This window comes from Salvelinus alpinus, chromosome 3 (genome assembly GCF_045679555.1).
Source record: "Salvelinus alpinus chromosome 3, SLU_Salpinus.1, whole genome shotgun sequence".
Classification (NCBI taxonomy): Eukaryota; Metazoa; Chordata; class Actinopteri; order Salmoniformes; family Salmonidae; genus Salvelinus; species Salvelinus alpinus.
This window is the reverse complement of record NC_092088.1, coordinates 883434-899784: the sequence shown is the minus strand read 5'-3', so window position 1 is coordinate 899784 and position 16351 is coordinate 883434. Positions and strand designations below refer to the sequence as shown.

The window sequence follows — 16351 nt, the reverse complement described above, 5'->3', positions numbered from 1 at the left end:
GCCTCTTCAACCTCAGGAGGCTGAAGAAATTTGGCTTGTCACCTAAAACCCTCACAAACTATTAAAGATGCACAATTGAGAGCATCCTATCGGGCTGGTACGGCAACTGCACGTCGCATCACCGGGACCAACTACCTGCCCTCCAGGACACCTACAGCACCCAATGTCACAAGAAGGCCAAAAAGATCATCAAGGACATCAACCATCTTGAGCCACTGCCTGTTCACCCCGCTATCATCCAGAAGGCGAGGTCAGTACAGGTGCATCAAAGCAGGGACCGAGAGACTGAAAAACAGCTTCTATCTCAAGGCCATCGGACTGTTAAATAGCCATCACTAACACAGAGAGGCTGCTGCCTACATACAGACTTGAAATCATTGGTCACTCTAATAAATGGATCACTTGTCACTTTAAATAATGCCACTTTAGTAATTTTTACATATCTTGCATTACTCATCTCATATGTATATACTTTGTTTTATACCATCTATTGCATCTTGCCTATGCCGCTCATTCATCCATAAATGTATATGTACATGTTCTTATTACATTCCCTTACTTAGATTTGTGTGTATAGTAGATGTGGAATTGTTAGATTACTTGTTAGATATTGCTGCACTGTCGGAACTAGAAGCACAAGCATTTCGCTACACTCACATTAACATCTGCTAACCATGTGTATGTGACCATTAAAATTTGATTTGATTTGAGTAAACACACTGGATCATCCAGACCTCTACTAGTTATAGTAAACACACTGGATCATCCAGACCTCTACTGGTTATAGTAAACACACTGGATCATCCAGACCTCTACTGGTTATAGTAAACACACTGGATCATCCAGACCTCTACTGGTTATAGTAAACACACTGGATCATCCAGACCTCTACTGGTTATAGTAAACACACTGGATCATCCAGACCTCTACTGGTTATAGTAAACACACTGGATCGTCCAGACCTCTACTGGTTATAGTAAACACACTGGATCGTCCAGACCTCTACTGGTTATAGTAAACACACTGGATCGTCCAGACCTCTACTGGTTATAGTAAACACACTGGATCGTCCAGACCTCTACTGGTTATAGTAAACACACTGGATCATCCAGACCTCTACTGGTTATAGTAAACACACTGGATCATCCAGACCTCTACTGGTTATAGTAAACACACTGGATCATCCAGACCTCTACTGGTTATAGTAAACACACTGGATCATCCAGACCTCTACTGGTTATAGTAAACACACTGGATCGTCCAGACCTCTACTGGTTATAGTAAACACACTGGATCATCCAGACCTCTACTGGTTATAGTAAACACACTGGTATATCTCTGCTTCTCTGACATTCTACTGAATCAGTCTGATGTAGTATATCTCTACCTCTCTGACCAGTGGTTAGATAAGGATGTTTTGTTGACTCTGACTTTCTCTCTGTCTCTGTGTCTCTGTCTCTGTGTCTGTTTCCCTCTGTCTCTGTGTCTCTCTGTGTGTCTGTCTCAGTGTGTGATTAGCTCTGCCTGATGGCAATGTTAAAGGTGTTAAAGGTGTTTAATAATGGGAATTGATGGAAATTATGTAAAAATGTACCACTAGCCACTTTAAACAATGCCACTTAATATAATGTTTACATACCCAACATTACTCATCTCATATGTATATACTGTACTCTATACCATCTACTGCATCTTGCCTATGCCGTTCTGTACCATCACTCATTCATATATCTTTATGTACATATTCTTTATCCCTTTACACTTGTGTGTATACGGTAGTAGTTGTGGAATTATTAGGTTAGATTACTCGTTGGTTATTACTGCATTGTCGGAACTAGAAGCACAAGCATTTCGCTACACTCACATTAACATCTGCTAACCATGTGTATGTGACAAATAAGATTTGATGATTTGATTTGTTAATATCCTTTCCTGTCTCAGGTCCTAATCTGAAGACATTATGCAAGCTAGCTGTTATTAACTACAGTCTGGACCAGCAGGGACTACCACACGACATCAGGTAACACCTTCCCCTAACCCCTGACCCTAATGCAAGCTAGCTGTTATTAACTAGTCTGGGCCAGGGTGGTCTACCACACAACCTCAGGTAACACCTTCCCCTAACCCCTGACCCTAATGCAAGCTAGCTGTTATTAACTAGTCTGGGCCAGGGTGGTCTACCACACAACCTCAGGTAACCCCTTCCTCTAACCCTTAACCCCTGAACCAAGCTAGCTGTTATTAACTAGTCTGGGCCAGGGTGGTCTACCACACAACCTCAGGTAACCCCTTCCTCTAACCCTTAACCCCTGAACCAAGCTAGCTGTTATTAACTAGTCTGGGCCAGGGTGGTCTACCACACAACCTCAGGTAACCCCTTCCTCTAACCCTTAACCCCTGAACCAAGCTAGCTGTTATTAACTAGTCTGGGCCAGGGTGGTCTACCACACAACCTCAACCTTCCTCTAACCCTTAACCCCTGAACCAAGCTAGCTGTTATTAACTAGTCTGGGCCAGGGTGGTCTACCACACAACCTCAACCTTCCTCTAACCCTTAACCCCTGAACCAAGCTAGCTGTTATTAACTAGTCTGGGCCAGGGTGGTCTACCACACAACCTCAACCTTCCTCTAACCCTTAACCCCTGAACCAAGCTAGCTGTTATTAACTAGTCTGGGCCAGGGTGGTCTACCACACAACCTCAGGTAACCCCTTCCTCTAACCCTTAACCCCTGAACCAAGCTAGCTGTTATTAACTAGTCTGGGCCAGGGTGGTCTACCACACAACCTCAACCTTCCTCTAACCCTTAACCCCTGAACCAAGCTAGCTGTTATTAACTAGGCTGGACCAACTAGGACTACCACACTCTCTTCTCTCCTCCTCGTTCTCTTCTTTCCTCCTCGTTCTCTTCTCTCCTCGTTCTCTCCTTCTCTCCTCCTCGTTCTCTTCTCTCCTCGTTCTCTCCTTCTCTCCTCCTCGTTCTCTTCTCTCCTCGTTCTCTCTCCATTTCTCTCTTGTACTTCTCTCTTCTCGCCTCTACTTTCTCTCCTCTTTCTCTCTACTCTTCTCTCCTTCTCTCCTCTTCTTCTCTCCTCTTCTCTCCTTGTTCTCTTCTCTTTCTCTCCTCTTTCTCTCTCCTCTTCTCTACTCATCTTCTCTCCTCCTCCTCTTTCTCTCCTCTTCTCTCCTCCTCCTCTTTCTCTCCTCCTCCTCTTTCTCTCCTCTTTCTCTCCTCCTCTCTCCTCCTCCTCTTTCTCTCCTCCTCTCTTCTCCTCTCCTCTCTTTCTCTACTTGTCTCTCTCCTCTCCTCTTCTGTCGTCCTCTTCCTCCTAGTGGTTGTGTTATGTCTTTGTGTGCTTGACAGCATCGTCACTCTCATCCAGTAAAATGTTTATTTTCCATGCTAATGTCCTGCTGCTACCACTACTAATGTTCTGCTGCTACCACTACTAATGTTCTGCTAGTCAACACATTTATCTGCTACCACTACTAATGTTCTGCTGCTACCACTACTAATGTTCTGCTGCTACCACTACTAATGTTCTGCTGCTACCACTACTAATGTTCTGCTGCTACCACTACTAATGTTCTGCTAGTCAACACGTTTATCTGCTACCACTACTAATGTTCTACTAGTCAACACGTTTATCTGCTACCACTACTAATGTTCTACTAGTCAACACGTTTATCTGCTACCACTACTAATGTTCTGCTGCTACCACTACTAATGTTCTGCTAGTCAACACGTTTATCTGCTACCACTACTAATGTTCTACTAGTCAACACGTTTATCTGCTACCACTACTAATGTTCTGCTGCTACCACTACTAATGTTCTGCTAGTCAACACGTTTATCTGCTACCACTACTAATGTTCTACTAGTCAACACGTTTATCTGCTACCACTACTAATGTTCTGCTAGTCAACACATTTATCTGCTACCACTACTAATGTTCTGCTGCTACCACTACTAATGTTCTGCTGCTACCACTACTAATGTTCTGCTAGTCAACACGTTTATCTGCTACCACTACTAATGTTCTGCTAGTCAACACGTTTATCTGCTACCACTACTAATGTTCTACTAGTCAACACGTTTATCTGCTACCACTACTAATGTTCTGCTGCTACCACTACTAATGTTCTACTAGTCAACACGTTTATCTGCTACCACTACTAATGTTCTACTAGTCAACACGTTTATCTGCTACCACTACTAATGTTCTGCTGCTACCACTACTAATGTCCTACTAGTCAACACGTTTATCTGCTACCACTACTAATGTTCTGCTAGTCAACACGTTTATCTGCTACCACTACTAATGTTCTGCTAGTCAACACGTTTATCTGCTACCACTACTAATGTTCTGCTGCTACCACTACTAATGTTCTACTAGTCAACACATTTATCTGCTACCACTACTAATGTTCTGCTGCTACCACTACTAATGTCCTACTAGTCAACACGTTTATCTGCTACCACTACTAATGTTCTGCTAGTCAACACATTTATCTGCTACCACTACTAATGTTCTGCTGCTACCACTACTAATGTTCTGCTGCTACCACTACTAATGTTCTGCTAGTCAACACGTTTATCTGCTACCACTACTAATGTTCTGCTAGTCAACACGTTTATCTGCTACCACTACTAATGTTCTACTAGTCAACACGTTTATCTGCTACCACTACTAATGTTCTGCTGCTACCACTACTAATGTTCTGCTAGTCAACACATTTATCTGCTACCACTACTAATGTTCTGCTAGTCAACACGTTTATCTGCTACCACTACTAATGTTCTGCTGCTACCACTACTAATGTTCTACTAGTCAACACGTTTTTCTGCTACCACTACTAATGTCCTGCTGCTACCACTACTAATGTTCTACTAGTCAACACGTTTATCTGCTACCACTACTAATGTTCTACTAGTCAACACGTTTATCTGCTACCACTACTAATGTTCTGCTGCTACCACTACTAATGTTCTACTAGTCAACACATTTATCTGCTACCACTACTAATGTTCTGCTGCTACCACTACTAATGTTCTGCTAGTCAACACATTTATCTGCTACCACTACCAATGTTCTGCTGCTACCACTACTAATGTTCTACTAGTCAACACGTTTATCTGCTACCACTACTAATGTTCTGCTGCTACCACTACTAATGTTCTACTAGTCAACACGTTTATCTGCTACCACTACTAATGTTCTGCTAGTCAACACGTTTATCTGCTACCACTACTAATGTTCTGCTGCTACCACTACTAATGTTCTACTAGTCAACACGTTTATCTGCTACCACTACTAATGTTCTACTAGTCAACACATTTATCTGCTACCACTACTAATGTCCTGCTGCTACCACTACTAATGTTCTGCTGCTACCACTACTAATGTTCTACTAGTCAACACGTTTATCTGCTACCACTACTAATGTTCTACTAGTCAACACGTTTATCTGCTACCACTACTAATGTTCTGCTAGTCAACACGTTTATCTGCTACCACTACTAATGTTCTGCTGCTACCACTACTAATGTTCTGCTAGTCAACACGTTTATCTGCTACCACTACTAATGTTCTGCTGCTACCACTACTAATGTTCTACTAGTCAACACGTTTATCTGCTACCACTACTAATGTTCTACTAGTCAACACGTTTATCTGCTACCACTACTAATGTTCTGCTGCTACCACTACTAATGTTCTACTAGTCAACACGTTTAACTGCTACCACTACTAATGTCCTGCTGCTACCACTACTAATGTTCTACTAGTCAACACGTTTATCTGCTACCACTACTAATGTTCTGCTAGTCAACACATTTATCTGCTACCACTACTAATGTCCTGCTACTACCACTACTAATGTTCTATTAGTCAACACATGTATCTGCTACCACTACTAATGTTCTACTAGTCAACACATTTATCTGCTACCACTACTAATGTCCTGCTACTACCACTACTAATGTTCTGCTGCTACCACTACTAATGTTCTACTAGTCAACACATTTATCTGCAACCACTACTAATGTTCTACTAGTCAACACATTTATCTGCTACCACTACTAATGTCCTGCTACTACCACTACTAATGTCCTGCTACTACCACTACTAATGTTCTACTAGTCAACACATTTATCTGCTACCACTACTAATGTTCTACTAGTCAACACGTTTATCTGCTACCACTACTAATGTTCTGCTGCTACCACTACTAATGTTCTGCTAGTCAAAACGTTTATCTGCTACCACTACTAATGTTCTGCTGCTACCACTACTAATGTTCTGCTAGTCAACACATGTATCTGCTACCACTACTAATGTTCTGCTGCTACCACTACTAATGTTCTGCTGCTACCACTACTAATGTTCTGCTAGTCAACACGTTTATCTGCTACCACTACTAATGTTCTGCTGCTACCACTACTAATGTTCTGCTGCTACCACTACTAATGTTCTGCTGCTACCACTACTAATGTTCTACTAGTCAACACGTTTATCTGCTACCACTACTAATGTTCTGCTGCTACCACTACTAATGTTCTGCTAGTCAACACGTTTATCTGCTACCACTACTAATGTTCTGCTAGTCAACACGTTTTATCTGCTACCACTACTAATGTTCTACTAGTCAACACGTTTATCTGCTACCACTACTAATGTTCTGCTGCTACCACTACTAATGTCCTACTAGTCAACACGTTTATCTGCTACCACTACTAATGTTCTGCTAGTCAACACATTTATCTGCTACCACTACTAATGTTCTGCTGCTACCACTACTAATGTTCTGCTGCTACCACTACTAATGTTCTGCTAGTCAACACGTTTATCTGCTACCACTACTAATGTTCTGCTAGTCAACACGTTTATCTGCTACCACTACTAATGTTCTACTAGTCAACACGTTTATCTGCTACCACTACTAATGTTCTGCTGCTACCACTACTAATGTTCTGCTAGTCAACACATTTATCTGCTACCACTACTAATGTTCTGCTGCTACCACTACTAATGTTCTACTAGTCAACACATTTATCTGCTACCACTACTAATGTTCTGCTGCTACCACTACTAATGTTCTGCTAGTCAACACATTTATCTGCTACCACTACTAATGTTCTGCTGCTACCACTACTAATGTTCTACTAGTCAACACGTTTATCTGCTACCACTACTAATGTTCTGCTGCTACCACTACTAATGTTCTACTAGTCAACACGTTTATCTGCTACCACTACTAATGTTCTGCTAGTCAACACGTTTATCTGCTACCACTACTAATGTTCTGCTGCTACCACTACTAATGTTCTACTAGTCAACACGTTTATCTGCTACCACTACTAATGTTCTACTAGTCAACACATTTATCTGCTACCACTACTAATGTCCTGCTGCTACCACTACTAATGTTCTGCTGCTACCACTACTAATGTTATACTAGTCAACACGTTTATCTGCTACCACTACTAATGTTCTACTAGTCAACACGTTTATCTGCTACCACTACTAATGTTCTGCTAGTCAACACGTTTATCTGCTACCACTACTAATGTTCTGCTGCTACCACTACTAATGTTCTGCTGCTACCACTACTAATGTTCTGCTAGTCAACACGTTTATCTGCTACCACTACTAATGTTCTGCTGCTACCACTACTAATGTTCTACTAGTCAACACGTTTATCTGCTACCACTACTAATGTTCTACTAGTCAACACGTTTATCTGCTACCACTACTAATGTTCTGCTGCTACCACTACTAATGTTCTACTAGTCAACACGTTTAACTGCTACCACTACTAATGTCCTGCTGCTACCACTACTAATGTTCTACTAGTCAACACGTTTATCTGCTACCACTACTAATGTTCTGCTAGTCAACACATTTATCTGCTACCACTACTAATGTCCTGCTACTACCACTACTAATGTTCTACTAGTCAACACATTTATCTGCTACCACTACTAATGTTCTACTAGTCAACACATTTATCTGCTACCACTACTAATGTCCTGCTACTACCACTACTAATGTTCTGCTGCTACCACTACTAATGTTCTACTAGTCAACACATTTATCTGCTACCACTACTAATGTTCTAGTAGTCAACACATTTATCTGCTACCACTACTAATGTCCTGCTACTACCACTACTAATGTCCTGCTACTACCACTACTAATGTTCTACTAGTCAACACATTTATCTGCTACCACTACTAATGTTCTACTAGTCAACACGTTTATCTGCTACCACTACTAATGTTCTGCTGCTACCACTACTAATGTTCTGCTAGTCAAAACGTTTATCTGCTACCACTACTAATGTTCTGCTGCTACCACTACTAATGTTCTGCTAGTCAACACATTTATCTGCTACCACTACTAATGTTCTGCTGCTACCACTACTAATGTTCTGCTAGTCAACACATGTATCTGCTACCACTACTAATGTTCTGCTGCTACCACTACTAATGTTCTGCTGCTACCACTACTAATGTTCTGCTAGTCAACACGTTTATCTGCTACCACTACTAATGTTCTGCTGCTACCACTACTAATGTTCTGCTGCTACCACTACTAATGTTCTGCTGCTACCACTACTAATGTTCTACTAGTCAACACGTTTATCTGCTACCACTACTAATGTTCTGCTGCTACCACTACTAATGTTCTGCTAGTCAACACGTTTATCTGCTACCACTACTAATGTTCTACTAGTCAACACGTTTATCTGCTACCACTACTAATGTTCTGCTGCTACCACTACTAATGTTCTACTAGTCAACACGTTTATCTGCTACCACTACTAATGTTCTACTAGTCAACACGTTTATCTGCTACCACTACTAATGTTCTGCTGCTACCACTACTAATGTTCTGCTAGTCAACACATTTATCTGCTACCACTACTAATGTTCTACTAGTCAACACGTGTATCTGCTACCACTACTAATGTTCTGCTAGTCAACACGTTTATCTGCTACCACTACTAATGTTCTGCTGCTACCACTACTAATGTTCTGCTAGTCAACACATTTATCTGCTACCACTACTAATGTTCTACTAGTCAACACGTGTATCTGCTACCACTACTAATGTTCTGCTGCTACCACTACTAATGTTCTGCTGCTACCACTACTAATGTTCTGCTAGTCAACACATTTATCTGCTACCACTACTAATGTTCTACTAGTCAACACGTTTATCTGCTACCACTACTAATGTTCTGCTAGTCAACACATTTATCTGCTACCACTACTAATGTTCTGCTGCTACCACTACTAATGTTCTACTAGTCAACACATTTATCTGCTACCACTACTAATGTTCTGCTAGTCAACACATTTATCTGCTACCACTACTAATGTTCTACTAGTCAACACGTTTATCTGCTACCACTACTAATGTTCTGCTAGTCAACACATGTATCTGCTACCACTACTAATGTTCTGCTGCTACCACTACTAATGTTCTGCTGCTACCACTACTAATGTTCTGCTGCTACCACTACTAATGTTCTGCTAGTCAACACGTTTATCTGCTACCACTACTAATGTTCTGCTGCTACCACTACTAATGTTCTGCTGCTACCACTACTAATGTTCTGCTGCTACCACTACTAATGTTCTACTAGTCAACACGTTTAGCTGCTACCACTACTAATGTTCTGCTGCTACCACTACTAATGTTCTGCTAGTCAACACGTTTATCTGCTACCACTACTAATGTTCTGCTAGTCAACACGTTTATCTGCTACCACTACTAATGTTCTACTAGTCAACACGTTTATCTGCTACCACTACTAATGTTCTGCTGCTACCACTACTAATGTTCTGCTAGTCAACACGTTTATCTGCTACCACTACTAATGTTCTACTAGTCAACACGTTTATCTGCTACCACTACTAATGTTCTGCTGCTACCACTACTAATGTCCTACTAGTCAACACGTTTTACTGCTACCACTACTAATGTTCTGCTAGTCAACACATTTATCTGCTACCACTACTAATGTTCTGCTGCTACCACTACTAATGTTCTGCTGCTACCACTACTAATGTTCTGCTAGTCAACACGTTTATCTGCTACCACTACTAATGTTCTGCTAGTCAACACGTGTATCTGCTACCACTACTAATGTTCTACTAGTCAACACGTTTATCTGCTACCACTACTAATGTTCTGCTGCTACCACTACTAATGTTCTGCTAGTCAACACATTTATCTGCTACCACTACTAATGTTCTGCTGCTACCACTACTAATGTTCTACTAGTCAACACATTTATCTGCTACCACTACTAATGTTCTGCTGCTACCACTACTAATGTTCTGCTAGTCAACACATTTATCTGCTACCACTACTAATGTTCTGCTGCTACCACTACTAATGTTCTACTAGTCAACACGTTTATCTGCTACCACTACTAATGTTCTGCTGCTACCACTACTAATGTTCTACTAGTCAACACGTTTATCTGCTACCACTACTAATGTTCTGCTAGTCAACACGTTTATCTGCTACCACTACTAATGTTCTGCTGCTACCACTACTAATGTTCTACTAGTCAACACGTTTATCTGCTACCACTACTAATGTTCTACTAGTCAACACATTTATCTGCTACCACTACTAATGGCCTGCTGCTACCACTACTAATGTTCTGCTGCTACCACTACTAATGTTCTACTAGTCAACACGTTTATCTGCTACCACTACTAATGTTCTACTAGTCAACACGTTTATCTGCTACCACTACTAATGTTCTGCTAGTCAACACGTTTATCTGCTACCACTACTAATGTTCTGCTGCTACCACTACTAATGTTCTACTAGTCAACACGTTTATCTGCTACCACTACTAATGTTCTGCTAGTCAACACGTTTATCTGCTACCACTACTAATGTTCTGCTGCTACCACTACTAATGTTCTACTAGTCAACACGTTTATCTGCTACCACTACTAATGTTCTACTAGTCAACACGTTTATCTGCTACCACTACTAATGTTCTGCTGCTACCACTACTAATGTTCTACTAGTCAACACGTTTAACTGCTACCACTACTAATGTCCTGCTGCTACCACTACTAATGTTCTACTAGTCAACACGTTTATCTGCTACCACTACTAATGTTCTGCTAGTCAACACATTTATCTGCTACCACTACTAATGTCCTGCTACTACCACTACTAATGTTCTACTAGTCAACACATTTATCTGCTACCACTACTAATGTTCTACTAGTCAACACATTTATCTGCTACCACTACTAATGTCCTGCTACTACCACTACTAATGTTCTGCTGCTACCACTACTAATGTTCTACTAGTCAACACATTTATCTGCTACCACTACTAATGTTCTACTAGTCAACACATTTATCTGCTACCACGACTAATGTCCTGCTACTACCACTACTAATGTCCTGCTACTACCACTACTAATGTTCTACTAGTCAACACATTTATCTGCTACCACTACTAATGTTCTACTAGTCAACACGTTTATCTGCTACCACTACTAATGTTCTGCTGCTACCACTACTAATGTTCTGCTAGTCAAAACGTTTATCTGCTACCACTACTAATGTTCTGCTGCTACCACTACTAATGTTCTGCTAGTCAACACATTTATCTGCTACCACTACTAATGTTCTGCTGCTACCACTACTAATGTTCTGCTAGTCAACACATGTATCTGCTACCACTACTAATGTTCTGCTGCTACCACTACTAATGTTCTGCTGCTACCACTACTAATGTTCTGCTGCTACCACTACTAATGTTCTGCTAGTCAACACGTTTATCTGCTACCACTACTAATGTTCTGCTGCTACCACTACTAATGTTCTGCTGCTACCACTACTAATGTTCTGCTGCTACCACTACTAATGTTCTACTAGTCAACACGTTTATCTGCTACCACTACTAATGTTCTGCTAGTCAACACGTTTATCTGCTACCACTACTAATGTTCTGCTGCTACCACTACTAATGTTCTACTAGTCAACACGTTTATCTGCTACCACTACTAATGTTCTACTAGTCAACACGTTTATCTGCTACCACTACTAATGTTCTGCTGCTACCACTACTAATGTTCTACTAGTCAACACGTTTATCTGCTACCACTACTAATGTTCTACTAGTCAACACGTTTATCTGCTACCACTACTAATGTTCTGCTGCTACCACTACTAATGTTCTGCTAGTCAACACATTTATCTGCTACCACTACTAATGTTCTACTAGTCAACACGTGTATCTGCTACCACTACTAATGTTCTACTAGTCAACACATTTATCTGCTACCACTACTAATGTCCTGCTACTACCACTACTAATGTCCTGCTACTACCACTACTAATGTTCTACTAGTCAACACATTTATCTGCTACCACTACTAATGTTCTACTAGTCAACACGTTTATCTGCTACCACTACTAATGTTCTGCTGCTACCACTACTAATGTTCTGCTAGTCAAAACGTTTATCTGCTACCACTACTAATGTTCTGCTGCTACCACTACTAATGTTCTGCTAGTCAACACATTTATCTGCTACCACTACTAATGTTCTGCTGCTACCACTACTAATGTTCTGCTAGTCAACACATGTATCTGCTACCACTACTAATGTTCTGCTGCTACCACTACTAATGTTCTGCTGCTACCACTACTAATGTTCTGCTGCTACCACTACTAATGTTCTGCTAGTCAACACGTTTATCTGCTACCACTACTAATGTTCTGCTGCTACCACTACTAATGTTCTGCTGCTACCACTACTAATGTTCTGCTGCTACCACTACTAATGTTCTACTAGTCAACACGTTTATCTGCTACCACTACTAATGTTCTGCTGCTACCACTACTAATGTTCTGCTAGTCAACACGTTTATCTGCTACCACTACTAATGTTCTACTAGTCAACACGTTTATCTGCTACCACTACTAATGTTCTGCTGCTACCACTACTAATGTTCTACTAGTCAACACGTTTATCTGCTACCACTACTAATGTTCTACTAGTCAACACGTTTATCTGCTACCACTACTAATGTTCTGCTGCTACCACTACTAATGTTCTGCTAGTCAACACATTTATCTGCTACCACTACTAATGTTCTACTAGTCAACACGTGTATCTGCTACCACTACTAATGTTCTGCTAGTCAACACGTTTATCTGCTACCACTACTAATGTTCTGCTGCTACCACTACTAATGTTCTGCTAGTCAACACATTTATCTGCTACCACTACTAATGTTCTACTAGTCAACACGTGTATCTGCTACCACTACTAATGTTCTGCTGCTACCACTACTAATGTTCTGCTGCTACCACTACTAATGTTCTGCTAGTCAACACATTTATCTGCTACCACTACTAATGTTCTACTAGTCAACACGTTTATCTGCTACCACTACTAATGTTCTGCTAGTCAACACATTTATCTGCTACCACTACTAATGTTCTGCTGCTACCACTACTAATGTTCTACTAGTCAACACATTTATCTGCTACCACTACTAATGTTCTGCTAGTCAACACATTTATCTGCTACCACTACTAATGTTCTACTAGTCAACACGTTTATCTGCTACCACTACTAATGTTCTGCTAGTCAACACATGTATCTGCTACCACTACTAATGTTCTGCTGCTACCACTACTAATGTTCTGCTGCTACCACTACTAATGTTCTGCTGCTACCACTACTAATGTTCTGCTAGTCAACACGTTTATCTGCTACCACTACTAATGTTCTGCTGCTACCACTACTAATGTTCTGCTGCTACCACTACTAATGTTCTACTAGTCAACACGTTTAGCTGCTACCACTACTAATGTTCTGCTGCTACCACTACTAATGTTCTGCTAGTCAACACGTTTATCTGCTACCACTACTAATGTTCTGCTAGTCAACACGTTTATCTGCTACCACTACTAATGTTCTACTAGTCAACACGTTTATCTGCTACCACTACTAATGTTCTGCTGCTACCACTACTAATGTTCTGCTAGTCAACACGTTTATCTGCTACCACTACTAATGTTCTACTAGTCAACACGTTTATCTGCTACCACTACTAATGTTCTGCTGCTACCACTACTAATGTCCTACTAGTCAACACGTTTATCTGCTACCACTACTAATGTTCTGCTAGTCAACACATTTATCTGCTACCACTACTAATGTTCTGCTGCTACCACTACTAATGTTCTGCTGCTACCACTACTAATGTTCTGCTAGTCAACACGTTTATCTGCTACCACTACTAATGTTCTGCTAGTCAACACGTGTATCTGCTACCACTACTAATGTTCTACTAGTCAACACGTTTATCTGCTACCACTACTAATGTTCTGCTGCTACCACTACTAATGTTCTGCTAGTCAACACATTTATCTGCTACCACTACTAATGTTCTGCTGCTACCACTACTAATGTTCTACTAGTCAACACATTTATCTGCTACCACTACTAATGTTCTGCTGCTACCACTACTAATGTTCTGCTAGTCAACACATTTATCTGCTACCACTACTAATGTTCTGCTGCTACCACTACTAATGTTCTACTAGTCAACACATGTATCTGCTACCACTACTAATGTTCTGCTGCTACCACTACTAATGTTCTACTAGTCAACACGTTTATCTGCTACCACTACTAATGTTCTGCTAGTCAACACGTTTATCTGCTACCACTACTAATGTTCTGCTGCTACCACTACTAATGTTCGACTAGTCAACACGTTTATCTGCTACCACTACTAATGTTCTACTAGTCAACACATTTATCTGCTACCACTACTAATGGCCTGCTGCTACCACTACTAATGTTCTGCTGCTACCACTACTAATGTTCTACTAGTCAACACGTTTATCTGCTACCACTACTAATGTTCTACTAGTCAACACGTTTATCTGCTACCACTACTAATGTTCTGCTAGTCAACACGTTTATCTGCTACCACTACTAATGTTCTGCTGCTACCACTACTAATGTTCTACTAGTCAACACGTTTATCTGCTACCACTACTAATGTTCTGCTAGTCAACACGTTTATCTGCTACCACTACTAATGTTCTGCTGCTACCACTACTAATGTTCTACTAGTCAACACGTTTATCTGCTACCACTACTAATGTTCTACTAGTCAACACGTTTATCTGCTACCACTACTAATGTTCTGCTGCTACCACTACTAATGTTCTACTAGTCAACACGTTTAACTGCTACCACTACTAATGTCCTGCTGCTACCACTACTAATGTTCTACTAGTCAACACATTTATCTGCTACCACTACTAATGTCCTGCTACTACCACTACTAATGTTCTACTAGTCAACACATTTATCTGCTACCACTACTAATGTTCTGCTAGTCAACACATTTATCTGCTACCACTACTAATGTCCTGCTACTACCACTACTAATGTTCTACTAGTCAACACATTTATCTGCTACCACTACTAATGTTCTACTAGTCAACACATTTATCTGCTACCACTACTAATGTCCTGCTACTACCACTACTAATGTTCTGCTGCTACCACTACTAATGTTCTACTAGTCAACACATTTATCTGCTACCACTACTAATGTTCTACTAGTCAACACATTTATCTGCTACCACGACTAATGTCCTGCTACTACCACTACTAATGTCCTGCTACTACCACTACTAATGTTCTACTAGTCAACACATTTATCTGCTACCACTACTAATGTTCTACTAGTCAACACGTTTATCTGCTACCACTACTAATGTTCTGCTGCTACCACTACTAATGTTCTGCTAGTCAAAACGTTTATCTGCTACCACTACTAATGTTCTGCTGCTACCACTACTAATGTTCTGCTAGTCAACACATTTATCTGCTACCACTACTAATGTTCTGCTGCTACCACTACTAATGTTCTGCTAGTCAACACATGTATCTGCTACCACTACTAATGTTCTGCTGCTACCACTACTAATGTTCTGCTGCTACCACTACTAATGTTCTGCTGCTACCACTACTAATGTTCTGCTAGTCAACACGTTTATCTGCTACCACTACTAATGTTCTGCTGCTACCACTACTAATGTTCTGCTGCTACCACTACTAATGTTCTGCTGCTACCACTACTAATGTTCTACTAGTCAACACGTTTATCTGCTACCACTACTAATGTTCTGCTGCTACCACTACTAATGTTCTGCTAGTCAACACGTTTATCTGCTACCACTACTAATGTTCTACTAGTCAACACGTTTATCTGCTACCACTACTAATGTTCTGCTGCTACCACTACTAATGTTCTACTAGTCAA

At 40.7% G+C, this 16351-nt stretch overlaps 1 protein-coding gene across 2 annotated transcripts in view; it reads left to right on the top strand.

Moving 5' to 3' along the window:
* The window catches only part of LOC139569906 (kelch domain-containing protein 3-like), a 124430-nt gene that overhangs the window by 97324 nt on the left and 10755 nt on the right, over nt 1-16351 (top strand). The window contains exon 10 of one of the 2 annotated variants that reach the window (XM_071391232.1): nt 1942-2020. In XM_071391232.1, the coding sequence (XP_071247333.1) occupies nt 1942-2020 (79 nt within the window). Of the gene's footprint in view, nt 1-1941; nt 2025-16351 lie in introns of those variants that run through there. The other variant, XM_071391233.1, reaches the window with a different exon arrangement.